The 21,877-nt window shown below is 34.1% G+C and overlaps 4 protein-coding genes across 6 annotated transcripts; 2 read left to right on the top strand and 2 right to left on the bottom strand.

Moving 5' to 3' along the window:
- LOC109331272 (cationic amino acid transporter 6, chloroplastic-like) lies at positions 4,171 to 6,973 on the top strand. Its single transcript, XM_019565670.1, has 5 exons — positions 4,171 to 4,808; positions 5,044 to 5,266; positions 5,468 to 5,798; positions 5,890 to 6,118; positions 6,212 to 6,973. Exons 1-5 carry the CDS (start codon positions 4,415 to 4,417, stop codon positions 6,766 to 6,768), a joined length of 1,734 nt encoding a protein of 577 aa, XP_019421215.1. The 5' UTR covers positions 4,171 to 4,414; the 3' UTR covers positions 6,769 to 6,973.
- Positions 7,137 to 13,814, bottom strand: LOC109331271 (DNA repair endonuclease UVH1). Of its 2 annotated transcripts, none has more exons than XM_019565667.1 (9): positions 12,900 to 13,814; positions 12,060 to 12,283; positions 11,776 to 11,864; positions 11,432 to 11,590; positions 9,255 to 10,052; positions 8,985 to 9,080; positions 8,635 to 8,895; positions 8,069 to 8,292; positions 7,137 to 7,616 (listed from the first exon to the last, which is right to left on the bottom strand). In XM_019565667.1, the coding sequence occupies exons 1-9, from the start codon at positions 13,766 to 13,768 to the stop codon at positions 7,406 to 7,408; spliced, it is 2,931 nt and encodes a 976-aa protein (XP_019421212.1). In that variant the 5' UTR covers positions 13,769 to 13,814; the 3' UTR covers positions 7,137 to 7,405. The 2 variants fall into 2 exon arrangements, with proteins under 2 accessions (XP_019421212.1, XP_019421214.1); XM_019565669.1 differs by having other exon boundaries at positions 11,776 to 11,861.
- LOC109331274 (protein TIFY 10B-like) lies at positions 15,508 to 16,731 on the top strand. 2 transcript variants are annotated; one of them, XM_019565673.1, is made up of 5 exons: positions 15,508 to 15,700; positions 15,943 to 16,101; positions 16,150 to 16,241; positions 16,342 to 16,399; positions 16,502 to 16,731. In XM_019565673.1, exons 1-5 carry the CDS (start codon positions 15,624 to 15,626, stop codon positions 16,635 to 16,637), a joined length of 522 nt encoding a protein of 173 aa, XP_019421218.1. In that variant the 5' UTR covers positions 15,508 to 15,623; the 3' UTR covers positions 16,638 to 16,731. The 2 variants fall into 2 exon arrangements, with proteins under 2 accessions (XP_019421218.1, XP_019421217.1); XM_019565672.1 differs by having other exon boundaries at positions 15,509 to 15,700; positions 15,943 to 16,241.
- Positions 16,778 to 20,652, bottom strand: LOC109330788. The gene is made up of 5 exons (XM_019565066.1): positions 20,647 to 20,652; positions 19,564 to 19,764; positions 18,938 to 18,986; positions 18,344 to 18,480; positions 16,778 to 17,441 (listed from the first exon to the last, which is right to left on the bottom strand). The coding sequence occupies exons 1-5, from the start codon at positions 20,650 to 20,652 to the stop codon at positions 17,103 to 17,105; spliced, it is 732 nt and encodes a 243-aa protein (XP_019420611.1). The 3' UTR covers positions 16,778 to 17,102.

Here is a 21,877-nt window from a genome sequence, read left to right as displayed (position 1 = left end):
ATAGTTAAATATGCTTCGTAATAATATATAATTACATATTATTGTTTATTTCTCATTGTTAATTAAATTTTTAAGGGGAAAAAAAATCTTATATTATCATTAGTTTATTTTTCTTCGTCTAAATTTCATACTCCCAAACAAGGGAGATGATTTCCTTTCTTTTCCCTTTCATTCTCCCCCTTCCTAACCAGTTGATCTCTTTCCTTCCCCAACTCCCAAACAAAGCTTAAGAAGGATAGACAAAAACCTATACACATAAGATGAGTAAATTGTAGTTTAACTATTGTGCCCAAAATTATTTTCCAGATATATGTAGTTGATAATTAGAGGATCCTACAAATTCATATTGATAATTGAGTTACATATATATAACCAATAATAAACTTAAGCATTGTTCGGAAGGAGAGAGGAAATGGTGAAAAAGTATGGGCAGAAAGAAAATAAGAAGATAGTAAAATTTGGTATTGTATGCTATGTAAGAAAAGAGAAAGAAAATGAAGAGAGATAAACTATTATTTGACCTTTGGTTGAGTGATGAATTGGTTGGGTGGTGAATTGGCCAAGGTGTGAAGATGAAATAATTAAATTTACCAATTGCTAATGTGAGTAAAAGAACTTTTGCATTAAAAAAATAATGAATGAGATAATGGAGTAAGATTGAAGAACTTAATACCATAGGTCGATATATGGTATGTAACTCACTTATTATGATTCTTTATCATTTAGTGTTATTTATAGAATAACATGCTACTTAATTAACTAATATTGAAACACATTAGGAAAGTATGTTGCACTTAGCATATATACTAAATCAAATGTTGAGTTAATTAACTACTATCTCATTTATTTTTAATCATCATTTACTTTTAAAAAAAAAAATCAAATGAACAATAATGATATACTGATTATGTATATATCTTTATACTATCGGTGCATAAATTTAATATTTATTATATAAGTGGCAAAATCCGGATCCGTAAAATTAATGTAAAGTTGTAGATCAAAATATAAATGTTAAATTTAAGTATGATGCATGTTTGAGTTTCCCACTTACTGTGAAAGATTTTCCTTTTAATTTTTAAAGTTAATGTCATTTTCCATTATATTTCATTCTTTTGGAGGTTGAAGTTTTATCCTTAGAGATATCTTCCATATCTCGCAACCGAACCTTGAGTGATCATAGTTGAAGGGAAAAGCAAGCTGACGAATTAGATTAATTATTGGAGTCTTGTAGCTGCAAATAATTAAATACCATATCAATTTCATATGATGTCCACCATATTTTCTATTAAAGTGTAATATTCATGCTCAACTAGTTTAAAAATTTATATATAGTCAATGCATTATCCTATATTCATTTGTATTATTTTTTAAAAATCAATAATAATTAAATATAAATAATGCAATAATATTGCATAAAACTTTTATACTGTCTGTAATAATATTTTTTTCCTCCCAATGTTCTATTGATTTCAAGATCTACCTTCTGCACCGTGTGGATTATGATGTCAATTTGGGCAACAAATTTTCATGATTAGAAACCACTAATTATATCAAATGGGTGAAGACCATACACATTCCAGACGTTTCTCAAGATGGTTAGGTTTTAAATTCCGGAAAATATATATACAATAATAGTATAAGTATTTTCTACACTGTTAGTACATCATCTAAAATATATATTTAATATTTTTTGTCTAATTTTATTATAAATAATTAGTACAAAAAATTCTTTGAAAGTTTAAAATATTTGATTTTTTAATTTCAATATCAGTTTTCAACTTTTGCTTGGAAAATATCATTCCTAACTTTCCTTTAAGCAAACTTATCAATAAAATAAGTATACAAGTACGATACCAACAAATATATCTAGGAGAACTTCAAAATATCAATTGTCCGTATCATTTTCTCAAGGGGAAGAATTCTCTAAATAGTTTTAACTCCATGTATAATTTATTTCTATCAATATCAATTGATTAATATTCTTTAAGTACATTTTCAAAATAATTACAAGACATTTAGGCTTGTATCAATCCAAAACAACTTCTTGAAATTAAATAGGAAATTAATTTTTTATTATCGATATCGTTCAATCCTTCCGATCAGTAATTCAAATTTCTTATTTTATTGTTAAAACCCAATGAAAACAACATATGTATTTTTATATTAAAAATATATTATAAAAACTCCATAAAAATAGTACACCTGGAAAAGTAGGAAGCTTATGCCATCGCTGACCTCATAATAATAACCCAACTTTAAGTCAAGTAGTAATATATATTATACACACTCATACACACCAAAGTAAAGTTAATAAGGAAGATATAATATACGCAGTAATGGATTTCAGAAATAATATAATATTTATATACTGTCAAATAATATTATTTAAATTACTTTTTTTTAAAAGTCAAATTGATTAAATATGAATGATGAAAATTATCCTTAGACTTGTTATTTCACTTTATAATGTTTCTCTCATTTTGGATGAGTCAAGTACTAAAATTTATGGCTACTGGCTTAATGAAGTATCAAAGCTTCTATATGTGCATAACTTGAGATTAAAGATGCCAGATTTCTTATATAGTTGGATCATTATTGATCCTTATTATATCTAGAGGTGAAAGAAGATGAACCTTAAAGGTAATGTTTTATAAAGTGGATTATCATTCTTCGATTAATCATATATATAGGAAATATTCTCAGCCCTGCTAAATATTTTAAACATATTGATTCCCTTTAACTAAAGAACGACACTCATTACATTTTTCTAATAAATATTATAGTAATAGCAACTTTAATTTCAACTGTATTAGTGGCTATTGCACTGTTGTGTACATAAGAATCAAGTCCAACTATTTGTTGAGTCTTAGTGAGAAATCTTTTGGTGCTTTTGTGGATGCTTGTCACATCTTTAAGAGTTTCACCTCTCCAGAAATTTCCAAAAGATTAGGTCAAAGTATCTCATAGTGATGTTCCACTTATGAAGTTACTTTGTAATAATATACTAGGGTCTCTTTAAGCACTGGCTGACTAGGAGTGAGATTCTGAGAGGAAAAGAGGGCATGATTGTTAATATTCAAAATACAAAGACCCAGTTTGGTGTCCCATAAAATTGGAGGTATCAAAATTTTATTTATAAAATCTTTACTCCACTTTTAAGAGTTAACCAAGCATACCCTAAAGGACAAGTAGGCACTTTCAGAAAGATAGGGACACTTAGGAGGGGAAAAGATACTTTGCATTAAATGAGAGGGAGACAAATATATATTTCTCAATTTGTTTTTAATAATAAAATTGAAATTTTATTGTAATTAAACGGATAAATGTGTAATTGAAATTTGCATTCTCCTTTGTAAGGGAGAGAATTCTAACTCTTCGGAAGGATAATGATTTGTTGTCCCAAAGTGTATTCCAAATCATGTCTCAAGCCAATAAAAACATATCATGTCAGTTACAAAATTAAATCATCATTGTTTCAGACATGGTTTGAGACATAATTTGGGACAACAAATTCTTGATACTTGCGAGAACTGCTAGGCCTTTTTATCAACTCTTGGGAAAGAAATCAAACATTGTTCTTAGAGAAACGGGTACTATACATCTCTTAATGCCTCATATTTTTTTTAGATCTATATGTAAGTCTGCAAAACAGCAAAAATAAAAATAAAAAATGCAGGACTAACGATAACCACATAATATGTTGTCTGAATGTGACATGATATGTATAGGAATGCCTCTCTTACATATATGTGTTCGAAATTTCCAAGTATAGATAAAAGAGGGATAAATTCAAGTGTATATAAGTAACAAAACTTCTACACCTAATGTTTGTTAATTCAAGTGTATATAAGTAACAAAACTTCTACACCTAATGTTTGTTAATTCAAGTGTATATAAGTAACAAAACTTCTACACCTAATGTTTGTTAATTCAAGTGTATATAAGTAACAAAACTTCTACACCTAATGTTTGTTAATTCAAGTGTATATAAGTAACAAAACTTCTACACCTAATGTTTGTTTTGTGTTAAATTATGGTGTCAAACCTACTTATCTTGTTTTTGGCTTATATAAGCCAATGTTGTAAATCTCTTATTTGTTCTCTCCATTCCTAACACTAGTTAAGGCATTTTGTGATCCATGATCACCATGAATGAAAGAAGTTGAATTTTGAATCTGATATCATGTTAAGGGTTTCATCTCAAAGCCAATAAAATGAGTAGTGCAATAGGTATTTAAACCATGCCTAGGAGAATAACGCAAGAAGATATGGAACTACTTCCAAACACCTTATATATGTATATAAATATGAGTATGGTTATTCATATTCCTCATCAATCCATATTTAAAACGTTCACCACTCCACTCCTTATTGAGGCGAAGAAACTCAGCAAAGCTTATAGACAATAACAATGAACAACACCCATGCTGCAATAAACAACTTGACCAATTTCTCTAGAAGATATTTCCACTCCCTGACCCAAACACCCCACAGGCTTAGGAAGAGAATGCTAGCCACATGGACCCCAGACCAGGAACTTAACCAAGTGAGGCAAAGGTCAGGTGCAGACATGAAGAGGAAGCTGAATTGGTATGATCTTGTAGCTCTTGGAATAGGAGGGATGCTTGGTGTTGGAGTCTTTGTCACAACTGGTTCTGTTGCTCATCATCACTCTGGTCCTTCAGTTTTCATATCTTATATCATAGCTGGAATATCAGCCCTTCTCTCCTCTCTTTGTTACACTGAATTTGCTGTTCAAATCCCAGTTGCTGGAGGAGCTTTCAGTTATTTAAGATTAACCTTTGGTATATATAAACTTTTTTATTCCATTCCCAACATTAAACACATCTACCCTCCGTATTCCCTACTAAGTGGGAGTTTCGTGCACTAAACGACTCTTACTGTCATTAAACACTTATTCAATGTTTTTTAAAGCTAGAAATATCTTATTGTTCTCATAAGTCTAAATAAGCTCTTTATCTATTGGACCCAGCTATGTGAATTTGACTTGTTTAATTTGGACATTATTGAATGATGTAGGAGAGTTCGTGGGATATTTTGCTGGGGCAAATATACTAATGGAGTATGTGTTCTCAAACGCTGCAGTATCAAGGAGTTTTACTGAATATTTGAGCTTTGCATTTGGAGAAAATGACCCAAATGTGTGGAGAGTGGAAGTGCATGGATTGCCAGAGGAATATAACATGTTGGATTTCCCAGCTGTGGCTCTTATCCTCCTTCTCACTCTCTGCTTATGTTATAGGTTTGGTGTATTTCTTACTTCTCTTTTTTTCTTTATTTCATTCTTATTATTGGCTTAGTGGTCCATCTTTCATTGGATAAATGATTAATTACACACTCAATGGTATTAATATAGTATAATGTGATGAAACAAACAACTTTTGTATCCATTTGAAAATGATAGCATAATTTCTGAATTCATTATTTTAGTTGTTGATTGCAGTACTAAGGAAAGCTCCATATTGAACCTCATCATGACAGTTTTCCATGTGATTTTCTTTGGATTTATCATTGTGACTGGTTATTGCAAAGGAAGTGCCAAAAACTTGGTTAGTCCAAAAGGAATAGCTCCTTTTGGTGTTAAAGGTGTTCTTGATGGAGCAGCTATAGTATACTTCAGCTATATAGGCTATGATTCTGCATCAACCATGGCAGAGGAGATTAGAGATCCTTCTAAGAGCTTGCCAATTGGAATTGTGGGTTCAGTTCTTATAACCACTGTGCTTTATTGCCTAATGGCTCTGTCTTTGTGTATGATGATTCCTTACAACGAGGTTAGTATATTGAATGATTCAGAATTCTGCTATTTATATGCATATGTTGTTTTCTAGTGAAATAAAAAGAATTGTTGGTGTGATTTAAAAGGTATCAGATAGAGCATCATTTTCTATTCCATTCCTTAAGATTGGATGGAAGTGGGCGAGTAACCTTGTGGGGGCAGGTGCAAGTTTGGGGATAGTGGCTTCTCTATTGGTTGCAATGTTAGGTCAAGCCAGATACCTTTGTGTTATAGGAAGGGCTCGACTGGTGCCATCTTGGTTAGCCAAAGTGCACCCTTCAACGGGCACCCCATTGAACGCTACACTCTTTTTGGGTAAGGAACCTCTTTATATCCCTCTTGGTTCAGCACATTATTGGCCATTTAATTTTTGGAGGTTTGTCCTAATTTTTCTTCTACTTAATGCAGGACTTTGCACAGCACTCATTGCGCTTTTCACCGAGCTTGACATTATAATTGAGTTGGTCAACATAGGTACACTCATGGTTTTCTACCTTGTGGCCAATGCTCTCATATACCGTCGGTATGTAGTCACTCAACATACCCCACCCTTGCACACTGTTTTGTTCCTGGTTCTCCTTTCTCTTAGTGCTCTAGGCTTCTCCATGTCTTGGAAATTCAAGCAGCAATGGTGGGGTTTGCCACTGTTTGGAGGGCTCATGATCACAGTCACCACTTTTTTCCAACACATGGTGCCTAGCCATGCCCAAGTTGCTGCTGTTTGGTCTGTGCCATTTATGCCATGGCCAGCTGCAATATCTATTTTTCTTAATGTATTTCTTATAACAACACTGAAGCTCCTTTCTTTCCAAAGGTTTGCTATATGGGCATGTATCATTACCATCTTCTATGTCATCTATGGTGTTCACTCCACTTATAAAGCAGAGGAGATAGAGATGGGTGTAAATGAAGTTAGTTCAAGCACAGCTAACTTACAAACTAAGGTAGAACTTGAACTGCTTTAGTTGAAGCAGCTGACTTTGTATTTAAGTTTTACTCTTCTTCCCTCCTGGCCTCTTCAAAACCAAAGCATATAAAATTATCAATATTTGTGTGTGAGAAAGAGAGTGGATTTTCAAAGGGCTTGTTGCATTGGCCCTTCTGACTTGTTGATAACCTGTGTACATGCTATAAAGATGCAAACTATTCAGAGACAATCATTGTTTAGAAGTTGGAAAGATGATTCAAGATCAACTCCAAAAATGGGCCAATGATGAGCACAATACCAAATCTTGTGAATAGTGGCGAAATATTTCTATCGTTGTCATTTCGACTGCGTGTCCAGAGTTGGGTCACAAAAAACTAAGTTGGTTTAAACTGTTTTCAATATATTTGAAAGGAAAGTGGTATTAAATGATGCTTTGAAATTTGAACATAATGAGAATTTGAGGATACATTTTTAGAACAGAAATAATTATTACAAATTTACAATATTTTAAAACTACAGTAATAATGAACAACACGAGTGAGAAGCGTAATCAGTAACTCGCTGACCCGTTTTCCACCAAATGGAAGGCCCTTATAACTCCATGATGCAGAGTCGTACTAATAGACGACAGTAATAACTTGTATATAACCCAATTTCCCCAATTAGTCTCATACTCATAACAAAGTTGGATATTTAGCATCAAGAAAGTCTCTTAGAGTCCGAGCAGCTTTATGACCACCCATTAATTTTGCAAGCTTTTCCATAGGAAGAAGAGCGAGATCTGCCAAGCTCTTACACCCATCCATTATGGTCCTGTAGTTTGAATCTGTAACACCTGGAAGTCGTCTAAGAAACTCCACAGCCCATGTGTTGTAATTTTCAGCTCTGTGGCCCAACAAGTATATATACAAATTAGTATGCTAAATGAATAAAAACAAACAGTGCATACAAATTCATTGATGACACAATTTGATATGAAAGACCGAATCTGAGCCCGAGTTCTAACATTATATGTGGTAATGCGTAGAGGCATGGAGCCCATGTAGCTTAATAGGCAAAGTAAGTTTCATGTTTGTGACGTGGCAATGCTACAAATGTAGCTATTCTAATTTTATCAATACATCCATTAGAAATGTCAAAAAAGAATATCACTCCGAGACCAGGAATGCCGGAGGTGGCGTGCAAGCCTTTAAAATTATGTGAGAAAACAACTCATTACTGTTTCATACCATTACAAAAATTTATATGCAAGACACCATGTACTCAACTTCCTTAAAACGTTTTCACTTCATAGCTGGAAGCACCTTTCAAGTTTTAACTATGCAAAAGCAACTTACCTCACATCATTTTCCACGACCCCTTCTTCCGAGGGGACACCCACTCTCATTGCTTTTGTTTCGTCTGGTTCATCTTGATTTGCCTTCAGAGAAGCAAATATTTCAGCAGTAGCATGCAAACTCCGAGACCAGATTATTCTTAGCCGGGGAAAGTGTAGGGCAAGTAAAGACAACTTCGATATAATGCTATTTGGTGTCACATCATCACCAATATCACTAGCAGACTGAAAAAGATATCCATGGAAGATCTAATGTCATTCACAATTCCATGAGACAAAATGCTAATGTATTATCATTATGCTGTAAAATACAATGCATTTGATGTTTGAATAGTTGTTTCTATTAGAGTCAAACAATCAACAGTGTTTTCCATCAGCACATTCAAGTTGGAAAAACATTTTAATACTACATCCAGGCCATTCATACTATTTTTTGGACCAAAATATGAATGGTTCTTAGAAATAGCTGCATCTCGACATTCCCTCTCCCTCAATGGGACTAGCCAATAATAATAGTTATCATACAGTAAAATCAGAGTAAATAGAGTTGTATTATGGTCAGCAAACCTGGAATGAAAAGCTCTTGTCCTGTGAAAACTCAATCAAGAGTACAGGTATCCTATAATATCGCACCATCGTCTCCACCTGGTGATACAGACGACCTGAAGTGAAGCTCATAAAGAGATCTTGAATACTTTTTCTTTCCACACAAATTAATGGTGATAGGATATAGTCGCCGACTTCTAAGGTCACAGGAATGATGTGCATTCCCTTTTGATGTAGAACATTGGGGAGGCTGCTCATGAACTCCCGCATGTCCACAATGACCTGAAAAATTGAAATTCCGAAAGTATAAATTCCCTGTGGCAAGTATTGATGAATAAACCATACATGATACATAAGAAAAGATCACAAACCTGCATTTCTTTATTAGCCTCTTTTCTCCCACCAGCTTTTCTAGTTATTGAGTTTTGAGGAGTATTTAAATCTGACTCTAAAGTAGAATACCCACTCTGATGCAAAATGTAGCAAACAAAAAAAAAAGGAATTCAAAGGAAAATGAAATCAGCAAATCAAGTATTTGGCAATTTGCCACTCTCCATCTAACTATATCCAAGGCAATCATATCCAGAAAAGTTGGACCCAAGTAGCAACACAACGAAGGGAAAGAAGAAAGTAAAACAAACCTGGTCAACTGGAATCATCATCATAGACTTTTGCCTGATCAAAGATTCAAATGCTCCATTTTCTCTACGTATACTTGCCTCAAACTTCTGAACCTCAGTAGAATCTTCATAGAAAAGAAAATATACCTTCAATCTTTTTGAGGGGTTATCAGCTTTATAGACTTCAATTTCCCTAACAAAAGCCATGTCAGGATGGTAAACAATGATAATAGAGGGCTTTAATATGTCCAATATAGGCTGATCACTTTCTATGGCATAAAAATGTACTGGAGGTAGTGGCTTCGCATTTAAAGCTGCAGCATCAGTATGCTTACGAAGAAGTATGTTGTCTACAGATGTCCCACCATGCATGATTTCATGAAATCTACCAGAACTGGCAGGACTAGCTTCATCTATGTGGGCTTCATTTTTCGAATCACATTTCCCAAATTTATCACTTGTTGATGTCTCTTTATTACCGTTATGGACTCCGGATCCATCAACGACGATAGGACCATTTTTACTCCCTAATTTTCTCTTTCCTTTTCCACGACCCCGTCCACCAAAATCAGGCAGAGAGGGACCTTCAACATGATCATTTTTAGCAAAATCTTTTAGTCCCGATGCTGCTGCCAGAAGTGCATCATGCTCCTGCTTACTAATGCTGCTGGCATCTGCATTTTGAGCAGGTGTTGTGGGGGTCACTCCATCAAGGATCCCAAAACCTTTGGGATCCTTTGGCTTATTCTTCTTATTATGCACTATGTCACGCAGCTGTACTTTGCTTAGCAAGTACTTCTTCCATTCTTCACTCATGACCTTCACAAATAACAAACAATAGGCAGGATATGACGATATGTAAGATATATGACAAATGATACAACAACCAAGCTTTTATCCCACTAAGTGAGGTCAGCACATGGATCAAATGACGTCATAATTCTCTATCATAAATCATGTTCATTGACAAAGTAAAAGTATTGACCTTTATCATTTCCCCTATGGTTTTTCTTGGCATCCCTCTTCCTCTAGGAATTGGACTAGATTCCATTTGATCTACTCTCCTTACGGGAGAGTCTACCGGTCTCCTCCACACATGTTCAAATCACCTAAGGCACGTTTCTACCATTTTTCTACAAATGATCGGGTACGAAAAAATGGCTGCTCCAGTGACCTTATAGCCATTTATTATAGAATAAGTTCAAACAAGGCAGCACAAATGCACATTCATTCATTGCTATTTGAACACATAAGTTACTAGATACATCTAAAATTCGAAATGTTGCTACCAATGATTGCTAATGAACTTCATCTTATGAAGTCAGATGGTGTTTCATCTGGAAGTGGGAGTAGGCAGTGAAGCCCATCAGAGGCCTACAGTCTAGCCTAATTTTGGCCTGCATAGGTCCAATCAATTTAGCAAGCAAGTCGAGCTTAAGCTTTCCAAAAGGTTATGCTAATTATATATTAGCATAATATATTTATTTTATATAGAGTATTATATCCTCTTAAAGTTTATGCTAATTTAAAAATTATAAAGTTAGTTTCTTGACCTATATAAAGGCGTCCACATAAACTAGGCTGTTAAATAGGATTTACAGTTAGACTAGACTTTTGTGTTTTCATATTTCATAAGCAAGCCAGGTCAAGCCCCAAACAAAAGCCTAAGTGCCTAACACAGGCAACGACCAGGCTTAAGGTGATACGTTACAAAACAGGGGTGGGCCCTATTTAGGCAAAGCATAGCCTAACCTAAACCGTTTCCACAACTACTTCCATGTACATATTTCATAACATTAAAGTGCACTAAATTGGGTGCATGCATCCATCTCCTATTATGCTATTCCTTTTTTATTGTTTCCGACTTTCCGTTGCAACCATCATCATCACTCACTGCAATGAAAAGAACCAAGGAGCATGGGTCACTACCAAATAGTGATTTTTAAGATCTCCCTTTAAAATCTTATTGCCATCAACTATGCTGACTCCATATCATTTCGCCTCAAAATATTTTCAGGACTAAAAAAGCATGTATTCCACAATATAATTCAACATGGAAATGGTCTGGCTAAGTTAGGTTATGTGCAACGAATAATATAACTATCACCAATTAAACTGGGTGAAGAACAAAGTAGAAATACCCATATTATACTTTGTAAGATATGATAATATATTATGGGAAATGTGCAGGAAAAAACCTTTTTTGGACTGTTTGTGATGCATTCTTCAAGTTGAAAACACGACCGTTCATCTTTACATGCAACCAATACAATGCCATTGTCTTCACCTTCAGCCAACACTTCTTCTCTCAATGCACCTTGCTTTTGTCTTTCTTCTTCTACCTCCTCAAGAACCTCCTATAGTGTGATAATAAGATCATATCAAAATTCAGCCCAAAAATAACAACAGTTTATAAAATTCAACCATTTTTCCACAAACCCACCTCAGGCAATTCAATTTGAAACAAATATAGGGTAAAAATGTGAATTAAAACAAAACTAAGGGAGAAGAAACTTTCTAGAATTGGAACTCACTGACTCACACGTAAGACCTTCCACTTTGGTGCTTCTTCCAAGACTTCCTCCAAGACTAAGCCAGCATTTGAACTTGTTGATGAAGCACCATCAACTCCTACACAAGCACTTTGAAAATAAAATTAAGCTGAAAAAATGCCACCAATAAGCTTGGCATGGCACATCTCATTTCCTGTCTTCCTCATTTTATTTTTCTAAGCTAGTTTTCTTTATATAATTAAGTATTGTAATTGAAGCGTGACCTATGCAAGAATAAAGCACCAAAACAAATTAACAATTAACAAGCTCTTACCTTCTTCAGTGTCTTTGTTATCCCCTTTAACTTTTCTCTTTTTGTTTTTGGCACTCTTACTCAACCCATCTAATTTCATACCATCTGATCTCACTAGATGATAAACACGTTTCTTTGCATAATCAAATATCTTATAGCTCGCCTCTGCAAATATCCAAACAGATCGAAAACTCTCCGACACTCTCAGTGTGTCCAAATATTTCAAGTAAGTTACTGCATCATACCTATTAAGAAGAAACCAACAATCAGTTCTTATTATTTATATTCTCTCCAGATGCACAACTTGAGGAATGCAATCAGAAGACAAATCCAACAAGCTACAAAAACCACTCATGACATTGCATTTAAAATGCTCAGCGAAGTACCAAAATAAACAATAACGACCAAGTATTTTCCAACAATGTAAAATCGTCTACATGGATCAAATGACACCATGAAATTCTATCATAAATCATGTCCATAGACAAACCTTCGGCATCTAAATCTTTCTTAATAGGTTTGTATGTAGTTTTTCTCAGTCTCTCTCATATTGCAATTGAGCTACCCTCCACCTGATCTACTCTCTTCTTGTTGGGCTCCAAACATACCCAAACAAGCTAAGGCGAGATACTTTCATCTTTTCTAAGGTGGGTGTTACCCCAATTCCACCAATCAAACTTAATACTCTAGTCTATCATACATTGACTTTATTATCATGTTGCCATTTTAAAGTCAAACATTCAATCCCATAAAACCTCCCAAATCTAATATAGTTATGATCCGTAGTGGCACAGTACAGTACCCAAATAAACACCAAAGTGACCAAACCAAAACAACAATAACAAAAAACTAACAATGTACCTGACAAGATAATCCAACAATTTTCTCAGGGTCCTAAGGTCCGACACGAGCTGCTTAGTCTTCTTACCCAGAGTATGCCAAATTGGATCCAACTGCCTCTTCACAATCTCATCAAACGACTTGAACAAACCATTCTCCACCGTCAGATCCTCCACGTCAACCTTATTTGTCTTCCTCATTTCCTTCAAACACGCATCCATAACCTCCACAATACCCTTCTGAATCCCCACCATGTACTTCGTCATCGGCACCCTTATATCCACCACGTCCGGCGGCTCCTTCTCCAGTTCCTGCGACACGTCCACTTGAAACCTCGGCCATAGATGCAGCCTCCGAACATTCAGAAACTTCATCGTCCTCTCCGCCTTCGCAAACCCCGAAACCATCGCATGCGGCTTATCAGAGAACGCTCGAATGTACGCATTTCGATTAAGAGACCTGAAAATGCGGACAATAAATGCTTCAGTAGAGGTTTCGGATAGAGAATGCGCGTTGAGGATGATGATTCCTGAAATTGCGGAGGTTGGAAGTTTGTTAGTTAAGAGATCAACGATGAGGATGCGTGGAGTGATGAAGAAGATGTTGCCGGAGGTGTATAGGGAATAGCGGTGGTTGGAGGGGAGATCGGCGGTGATTTCGGCGGGAATTTGATGGAATTGGGGGTTTAGGGTTTTGAGGTGAAAAGTGATTTTGGATTTAAGAGAAGTTGAAGTAGAAGAGAGAATGAGAAGGGTGCCTTGAGAAGAAGAGTGTAGAATGAGAAGAGTAGATATGAGTTTGGAGAGTGAGAGGCCAGAAGAGAGAATGACGAGACCGCCATTGGAATCTTCTAGAAGCTCTGTGATTATGTGTTCGTGGAATTCTACCATCGATTATGGGATGTAGAGGAACCAGTGTTTCGCGCGGTAATAATACCTAAATTGGAAGGAAATGGTTTTAAAGTAAAATGGGCTGGGCCGATTATAGGTATGCGAGCCTCATAAGTTGAATATAAATTTGACTTTGGGAATGGAAGTCATGCACCATAAGGGTTTTTACGTTGGATTTCAAAGAAGAAGAATGAAATGAAAGACTTGAGAGTCCTGAAATACAATATATTTATGAGATAATTCTGAAGTCTTCTATTTCATTTCATTCCCCTCCAAAATGCAACTCTCAAACAAACTATATTTGGGAGTTAGAGGGCAATGAAGGGAAATAAAAGGTTTCAAGAGCCAATGAAGTACACTTATAAGATGATTATCAAATCTTCAAGTTCTTTTTACCCCTCCAACAATCAACTCACAAACAAGACCTAAAGAATACTTCCTTACTCATAACAAATAGTATAAAAGAAGAATCATAACCATGTGATACAATTCTTAGAATGGTTCTTCCTCCATTTATTTACTCGTACTCCTCCTCTTCATTATATTAGCACACCATACTCATAGTGGAATGAAGGGATATCACATAAAATTAGCAAGTAAAATAGGATTTAGTTAACTAAATATTATTTATAGTCTTTAAGGGTTAGTTTGGGAGTTGGATTTTGGAGGGGACGGAAAGGAAAGAGAAGACTTGGAAATCATTTCACAAGTGTATTTTATGGCTCCCAAGCATTTCACTTCCCTTCACTCCCCTCCAAAATCCAACTCTCAAACTAAACCTAATTGAATAAACATATATACCCATTATAAAACAGGTAAAGTTTTAAGCTTTTATAGATTTGTATTTGAAGAATTTACCTACTTAGTCTATTGTATCTAAGTGCTTCTTGAAACTTATTTGAAGACTATGAAAAAATATTTCCACAAATTTATTAGTTAATTAATACAAATAAAAGTTTATGAAATACATCTTAAAATTATCTATTTAATAATTATCCCACATACACACGCTAATTATAATTTAAACAACAAAGTATAAATGAATGAATAAATTACAATAATGAAAATGCTAACCTTAGTTATATAATTTTATTATATAGGTTGGAATTTGTAAGACATTAAAAATAAATGTCATCTAATCACACTCCATATATAATATTTTGATAGATTCGAGTTAGAATTTGTTAATTGTTTCCTTAATTAGAGTTAGCATGAAGCAATATTATTATTTTCATTCTTCAACCTTACTCATAATGTTTAGCAATAGTTAATAGCTAGTAGGTGCATGCGTCAAGAAACCATGTGAAAAACACTAATTTTATATTTTTGGGTTAGATGATGAAAGAGAAAGGATTCTCTGGCGCCCCTTGTATGAACCTGTCTAAGTCCAAGGGAGACAAATAACACGTGCTGGAATCACCAAAACAAAACCGATACATTAAATCAATCAACAATGCAAGTGGACTTCACAACAACCTGTCTTTAAAAGTAAAACACAATAATAAAGTAAGAGAAAAAGATGTATATTCTGATAGTATAAGAGTGTTATTGTCACTGTATTTTATCATTTATTTTTAATTATGTTTGATTTTTAAGAAAAAATAATCTAAATGAAAGATAAATAATACCTTTACGATGTCAGTACATCAATATTATACTCATAAAGTAAACAAAACTAAAACCCATATAATCCTCGTGCTTTAATCTGGTTAGTGCCTCTCTCAAACTTATAAAAAGAAGATGAAGCTTTTATGCTTGGTAGTTAAACATATCACATGCTCCTTTCGCTAAAAAGTCTGTGTTCTTTCTTCACTTTGAAGTATCTTCTTCTTTTGGAACCTCATAGGAGAACAACATGAAATCACTGAGCTTGACCCCTTTGAATTTATTTTCTCAACAAGTTTCTGATCTTCCAAACATGGGAAATTCCAGGTTAGTTTTTTTTTTTAATTTGTTGTTTAAGTCAATCAACAACCCTTTTTAGTAACATATGTCATTATTTATGTGGAAGGAAAATAATGAATATACAATAAATCAGTAATACACAACATGGGTAATTTAAGCCTAATAAAGTTATAACCTTAATTTTTCAGCATCTTAATTTTATTGTTGCTTTAGTAGAATCTCACCAATTTGCCATTAGACTAATGTATGATCTCTTCCATGTTGTGCAGTGTAATTAAGTCTGATCCTAGAAGTGCACAAATGACAATCTTTTATGGTGGGGAAGTTATTGTTTTTGATGATTGTTCAGCTGAGAAAGCCAAGGAGATTGTGTCCTTTGTCAACAAAGGAAAGTCCCAAATTCAGAACAACAATAACTTCCCTTATACATTCACTCAGACCCACCCTTCATTTCCTGCTGCTACTTCCACTTCTCAATTTCCTTTTGATATGAATGTCATTCCTGATAATAGCAACAATTTGGTTCAAGAGCACCACACTCAAGCACCATCTAGACCTGTTTCTTGTGGTAATTTCTTCACATCATTGCTATTTCAGAATATGGAAGGTTTGTGTCATGGTTTATACCTTTTTCTGATTCATAACTTATAAACTTTTTCTTTGTTCAGGTCTACCACTTACTAGGAAAGCCTCACTGTATCGATTTTTGGAGAAGAGAAAGGATAGGTAGGAAGCATGAACTCTCAGACAAATTTAACTAAGAAAATATTTTTAATTATGCTGGTTTGGATCAATGATTAATATTGTTTTGTTTTTGTGTCTTAGCAGAATTGCTGCTAGAACACCATATCAAACAAGCAATCCTACAATAGCTCCTTATAAGCCAGCTGAATCCATGTCATGGCTGGCCTTGTCACCTCATTCCCCACAAGACAGATCTGAGAGTTGCTCCAATTTTGTATAGTTTTATGGACTTCTCCATTAGCCCTTAGTGTTGTTGCTTTCTAGGGTCCTATGCTTAAGGTCATATTATAAATTTATATATGTTGTGCCTCATACTTAATGCCATGGTTCATTCAAAAAATCTGTGATGGTTGGCTCATGATTATATCATATATTTAAAGATGTTAGTCCTTTAACCGTTTAAGCAGGTTTACACAAAATGTCATCTAATGATATCATTCTTCTGTTATGATTATTCTTCCACTTGACATAATGATAAACCTCTATATTCCTGTTCCCTTACACTTAGGCCTTTGGTAAAATAAAATTGATTAATTTGAAATTACAGCTAATGTTCATAGTTCATACAAATAAGGTAATATCAATAATAAAAGAAATTGAAGAAGAATTAGATATAGAGGAATTAAATTCATGTAAGCTTTCAAAGCAAAAGAATTGCAGTCCACATTTGCATCAAGAGCTTGTTTCAATCTTCACTGTTTTTCTTGACTCTTCTCAACCACAAGGGAACTGGTTTTTCTAAAACAGTCACATTAACATTGTTCCAAACATCAGATACTGTGGGGAGTGTAGCTATTTTCTCAGCAATATGCATGTCTTCTGGAAGAACAGAACCAAAGACAGTGTATATGTTTTTCCACTCTGCATGGTTAGCTAGGCTAATAAAGAATTCTGGGCCAGAACCAATCCAAGCGATTGAACCCTTTCTTAATGTTGGACAATCTTCAATGGGTAGTTTCTTGAATGGGTTGCCTTGTGCTTCTAGTATCCCTTGAATCAAGGCATAAGGGGGGCCGAAAGCAGCCTGCAAAATTAGCACTCATTTACTACCATCCAACATTATGAACTTTGTGGCTTGCATTGAAGCTGGGAATATGCAAAAAAAATATCTTTATTTCATTCTCTTGGGAATAATATGCAAATGACATTGAAGTACAATAGTTTTTTTCTAACATTAAATATACTTTTGTTACGAAACCAAACATAGAAACCAATGTCTTTGAACAAAGTAAAAAAGTTATCGGGATTTATAACATAAATATGAAATCCTGTCCTCAGTTCTCACCATCCAACAAACCAAATGAGAAAGAGAGGAAAAGAAGTTTCAGGGAGAAAATTGATTTTAAAAGGGAAATGATTTGCTTCAATGCAGTGAAATTAATCCTGGTGATGAAAACACTGACATTTTAGCAACGATGCAGATTATAAAATGTCTATTCCTTAAGGTTCAACTCTATGGCTAAGCAAAAGTACAAACATGGTCCATGCCTGATCCGTGAAAATCCAGAGGACTATTGATTGAATCAATCCATAGTTGACTTGGCATCATAATTAAGTCGTCTTTGGGATGTTTTGAATTGATAGTTGTTAACACAGGTGAGCTGTTCTTGCTGAACTCAACCTATAGTTTTATGAAGGATCCCGGATGTGTGGAGGAAAACAAGAAAAATGTGCTGCCAGAAATACCACATATGGACCCCCAACAATATCACAATATGACAAATGGGGATAATTAGCAAAAAGTCCGAGCTCGATACAGAATCAGACAACAAAATAACCAAGAGTGATGAGAAATATAGAATGAGATTATAATGCAGAAGCCATAAATGCATAACATAATTTGGATGGACAATCACAAAGTGACATAGATGTCAACATATGTATGTGTGTCTATATCCAACGATGCATCAAATGAGAAAGTCTTACATTTTCTATATGGTTTCCTTCTGAATCCCATGATTGACCTCGGTTCTCTGCACGGTAAAATTGGCACCCTGGACAATGTCGCAAAGTCAACAATTCTATAACGTAGGCAACAGAGTGGGGCACACAGTCGGGAAAAGCTGCACCAAATAAAGAAGTCCAAGAGTTAAACATGTTCTTCAAAATACAATCAAAGTACTGAAAATAGTACGGATTCATAGTATAAGTAGACATCAGTGCTTCATGGGAACTGTAAGCATCCAATTTGGTGCAGAAAGACATCTCCCTAATTTTTACAAAAAAACTCTTAATCTTCCCTACGATCTGTTAAACTCTTCAGGTTCTTCATAGTTATCCAGTAAAGGTTCAACTGGTGTGATCAAATCTATTAATAGAACATGGAGATTGTGTTTAAATAACGGTTTCATGATCTCTTACTGGAAATTCACACGCAATGTGATCAAATGAATATTCATATAAGCTTAAAAAACAATGCAGGGTGCATCCTGACCAGGAGCCAACCTAACTTTACATACACAAGATGTCATTGTTGCAGCACCAAAGCATCAGAATTTAGAGGTCCAGAAAGATGAGCACTTACTTTAATACGAAGAGCTCCATGTTCAGTTTCCAACAGAATAATACCCTGAAAAGGATTAATTAGAATGTTGATAAATACAGTACTGAAATCAATGGAAAGAGATAACACAATTTTACAACTTAGGCATACTGCCCAAGATGGTTACCAATTATTCACAAGACACAGGTAACTCATGGATCAGATTCATCCCATCACTCAGTTGATGTCGTAGTGCGTAAATAGAATCTTAATAATCACATGAAAATATAAAACATGATTATCAACTAGGATTTTATGCTATGCATCTCATGGTTTTCCCCTTGAAAGATTTTAAAATGTAAAATTTAAAACTAGATTACAAATTTGACGATAGATTCTCTCAAGTCCTACCACTTCACAATTATACACATCACAATGCAGAATAACCAAATAAAGGATTTGATAGATTTTCTTTCAGGTTTAGCATGCATTTCTAAGCCAGCATGTAAATTGGATTATTGGAATGTTAAATCATGCAGTAGTTTAATGTAGTATTTTTCCGAGGCCATGATTATCAAGTCCATGTTGTAGCATAATCATCAAGAGACATGCCTTTATGAATTAAAAGGAAGTTTTATTTAGATATATATCAAATTTCTTTTACCTCTCCTTTCCCAAAGATGAGACCAGAAGTCCAACTAACTATTTCCCCTTCCGGCTCACCATCTTTGATTTCAGGAGCTAAGCTGTCCTTTTGTTTCTTCAACCAACACTGTAAAATGGAGTTAATTGCTGTGACTTCTAAGCTCAAGATCAATATTTTTACAAAAAAAATGAATTTAAAAGAAAATATAGAATAATAGTCCTAAGCTAAAGCGAACTGTATCCTGCATAAACTCTCTCCAAAAGAATTTGTCGGATGTCATAACAGAAAATAACTCTTGAAAATTATCCCCATTGGTTTAATGTGCTAAGACTTAGCCTTTGAGATAGAGATTGTTCCACTTCACACCCACAAATATCTCAAAAGTATCCCTCATACACTTGATGGACGGCAATAATGTATCTATTTTTGCACCTTACTAGCAAGAACTTACTTCTCACAATTAACAATCTCGAATTACCCAGCCAGAAGAAATTTGCTTACTTAACCATGCAGTAAGAAATTGAAACTCCTAAGGTTGAGAATGAATCTAGAAAAACACGGGTAAGTGGAGGCCATGTAGTGTAACACTGATAGCATAATTCTATTGGCACATAGTGTAGACTGCATAAATTTTGAATGGTAATCATATTCAGCATTACAAATAATGCTACACAGTCAAGTAAAATTTGACAGAAGTAAAGAGCACAGCCAGAAAATCATAAAAAACCAAAGGTAGTTGCTACGTAAGACTAAGTTGGTGGAACATTTCATCTATCCAAAAATCAACAATGATTCAATTCATTTGCAACAATCATGGCAAAAACTTGTCGTTTTTACTGTGATTCTAAAAGCATTATATACTGTCTATGTGAAGTCAAATGAAAATCCAGCATAAGAAGAACCTGATTAACGAAGAGGGGTTTAAATTATAGTTCGTAATCACAATTGGGGCCACAATACAAAAACAGCAACCAAACCTTATTTTTACTAGGAGGTCATCATAATGTTCTATAATAAATTATGTCCATGGACAAAATAATAGTCTCTAAAATTTTCTCAATCATTCTAGGCCTCCCTTTACTTCTGAAAATTGGGGCTAACGTCCATTTCATCTATTCTCAACTGAAATATTGTGGTTTTATTAGTCTTAGCAACCAAATCATGGTGCAATGACAATTGTGGCAAAAATAAGACAACCTTAGCCGAGACCGCAATTTAAAATCATTCAGTGTTTTGCACAGGACTGGGCTCACCAACATCCCACATTCATAGAATAATATTATGAGTTTATGACATGCAAAAAGGATGGACCCAAATGGGACGCAAGTGAAACGTGTGATCCCCATTTGCGGTCCGCAATTATGGTCATTGCAACCATTGTGATGCTGATTTCGATCGTTACAGTATGAATTATTTTATAATTAAAAAATATTTTTGAATCGGTATGATGCGGTCAACAAAATGGCACGTTAGCCCAAATAAAAATCATGGTTGTAAATTATAAATTGGCATACTAATCTTCAATTGAAATGGCACGCGAAAATATAACAAAAACATGAAAAAAATCAAAATAAATAAATTATGTGTCATGTTAATGCCATCACTAACATTCATGCATCACCCTAGTATTGTGCCACATGTTGCAGTATACATAAACCACGTGTTGCAGACTGAAGTTGTCACTATCTATCCTATATAAGTGTATGAATATAATAAGATTTGTAAAAACTATATGAATTAGTGAATTAGTCCATATATTAGTGTGATTTGATAATTATATCTATACTATATATAAAACTAAAACATATTATAATTATTTACATGGTATAATTTTCATTTACCTATTTTGCCTTTATTAATTAATAATTATTACAATATTTTTTCATACAATAAAAAATATAGATGAAGGTCAGAGGAAGTCACATCCACTAAATATATCAAACTACCAATTCATTTTTTAAATAATATCACAATTCATTTTTATATTTTTTATCAAAAAATTATAATATCATGTACAAAAAAAGTGATATAATTCTCTAAAATGAACTATATAAAAATTAAATATTCAATACTAAAAAGTAAAAATGCGGGTCAATAGACACAGAGTGACTGACGACACGTTAGTTAAATATAAAATTAAAAGCCAATAAAAGTTGTAAAATACTAAACAAAATTACTAAAAGCATATTGTATAGTATTGGTCAAAATCACATTACCTATGAACAAATTATATTTTCTAAAATGAGAGATTAAAGATTTGAACTTTCAATCTCATAGTTATTTGTAATATATTCATTTATTGATAATTTCAGCAATCTAGTAATATATTATA

This window comes from Lupinus angustifolius, chromosome LG17, assembly GCF_001865875.1.
Source record: "Lupinus angustifolius cultivar Tanjil chromosome LG17, LupAngTanjil_v1.0, whole genome shotgun sequence".
Taxonomy (NCBI): domain Eukaryota; kingdom Viridiplantae; phylum Streptophyta; class Magnoliopsida; order Fabales; family Fabaceae; genus Lupinus; species Lupinus angustifolius.
Note: the sequence above shows the minus strand (reverse complement) of the source record. Positions and strands in the feature narration are given on the sequence as shown.

Excerpts from the sequence above, each read along its gene's own strand:
- LOC109331274 (XM_019565672.1), top strand. The coding sequence starts at position 15,624 with ATGAAATCACTGAGCTTGACCCCTTTGAATTTATTTTCTCAACAAGTT. Across the intron at positions 15,701-15,942 it reads CCAAACATGGGAAATTCCAG|TGTAATTAAGTCTGATCCTA; the intron begins GTTAGTTTTTTT and ends CATGTTGTGCAG. Across the intron at positions 16,242-16,341 it reads ATCTAGACCTGTTTCTTGTG|GTCTACCACTTACTAGGAAA; the intron begins GTAATTTCTTCA and ends TTCTTTGTTCAG.
- LOC109331271 (XM_019565667.1), bottom strand. The coding sequence starts at position 13,768 with ATGGTAGAATTCCACGAACACATAATCACAGAGCTTCTAGAAGATTCC. Across the intron at positions 10,053-11,431 it reads TCACAAACAGTCCAAAAAAG|GTCATGAGTGAAGAATGGAA; the intron begins GTTTTTTCCTGC and ends TTATTTGTGAAG. Across the intron at positions 8,896-8,984 it reads AGGCTAATAAAGAAATGCAG|GTCATTGTGGACATGCGGGA; the intron begins GTTTGTGATCTT and ends TCAATTTTTCAG.
- LOC109330788 (XM_019565066.1), bottom strand. Across the intron at positions 18,987-19,563 it reads TCATCTTTGGGAAAGGAGAG|GGTATTATTCTGTTGGAAAC; the intron begins GTAAAAGAAATT and ends AATCCTTTTCAG. Across the intron at positions 17,442-18,343 it reads AAGGAAACCATATAGAAAAT|GCTGCTTTCGGCCCCCCTTA; the intron begins GTAAGACTTTCT and ends CTAATTTTGCAG.
- LOC109331272 (XM_019565670.1), top strand. The coding sequence starts at position 4,415 with ATGAACAACACCCATGCTGCAATAAACAACTTGACCAATTTCTCTAGA. Across the intron at positions 5,267-5,467 it reads ACTCTCTGCTTATGTTATAG|TACTAAGGAAAGCTCCATAT; the intron begins GTTTGGTGTATT and ends TGTTGATTGCAG. Across the intron at positions 5,799-5,889 it reads TGATGATTCCTTACAACGAG|GTATCAGATAGAGCATCATT; the intron begins GTTAGTATATTG and ends GTGATTTAAAAG.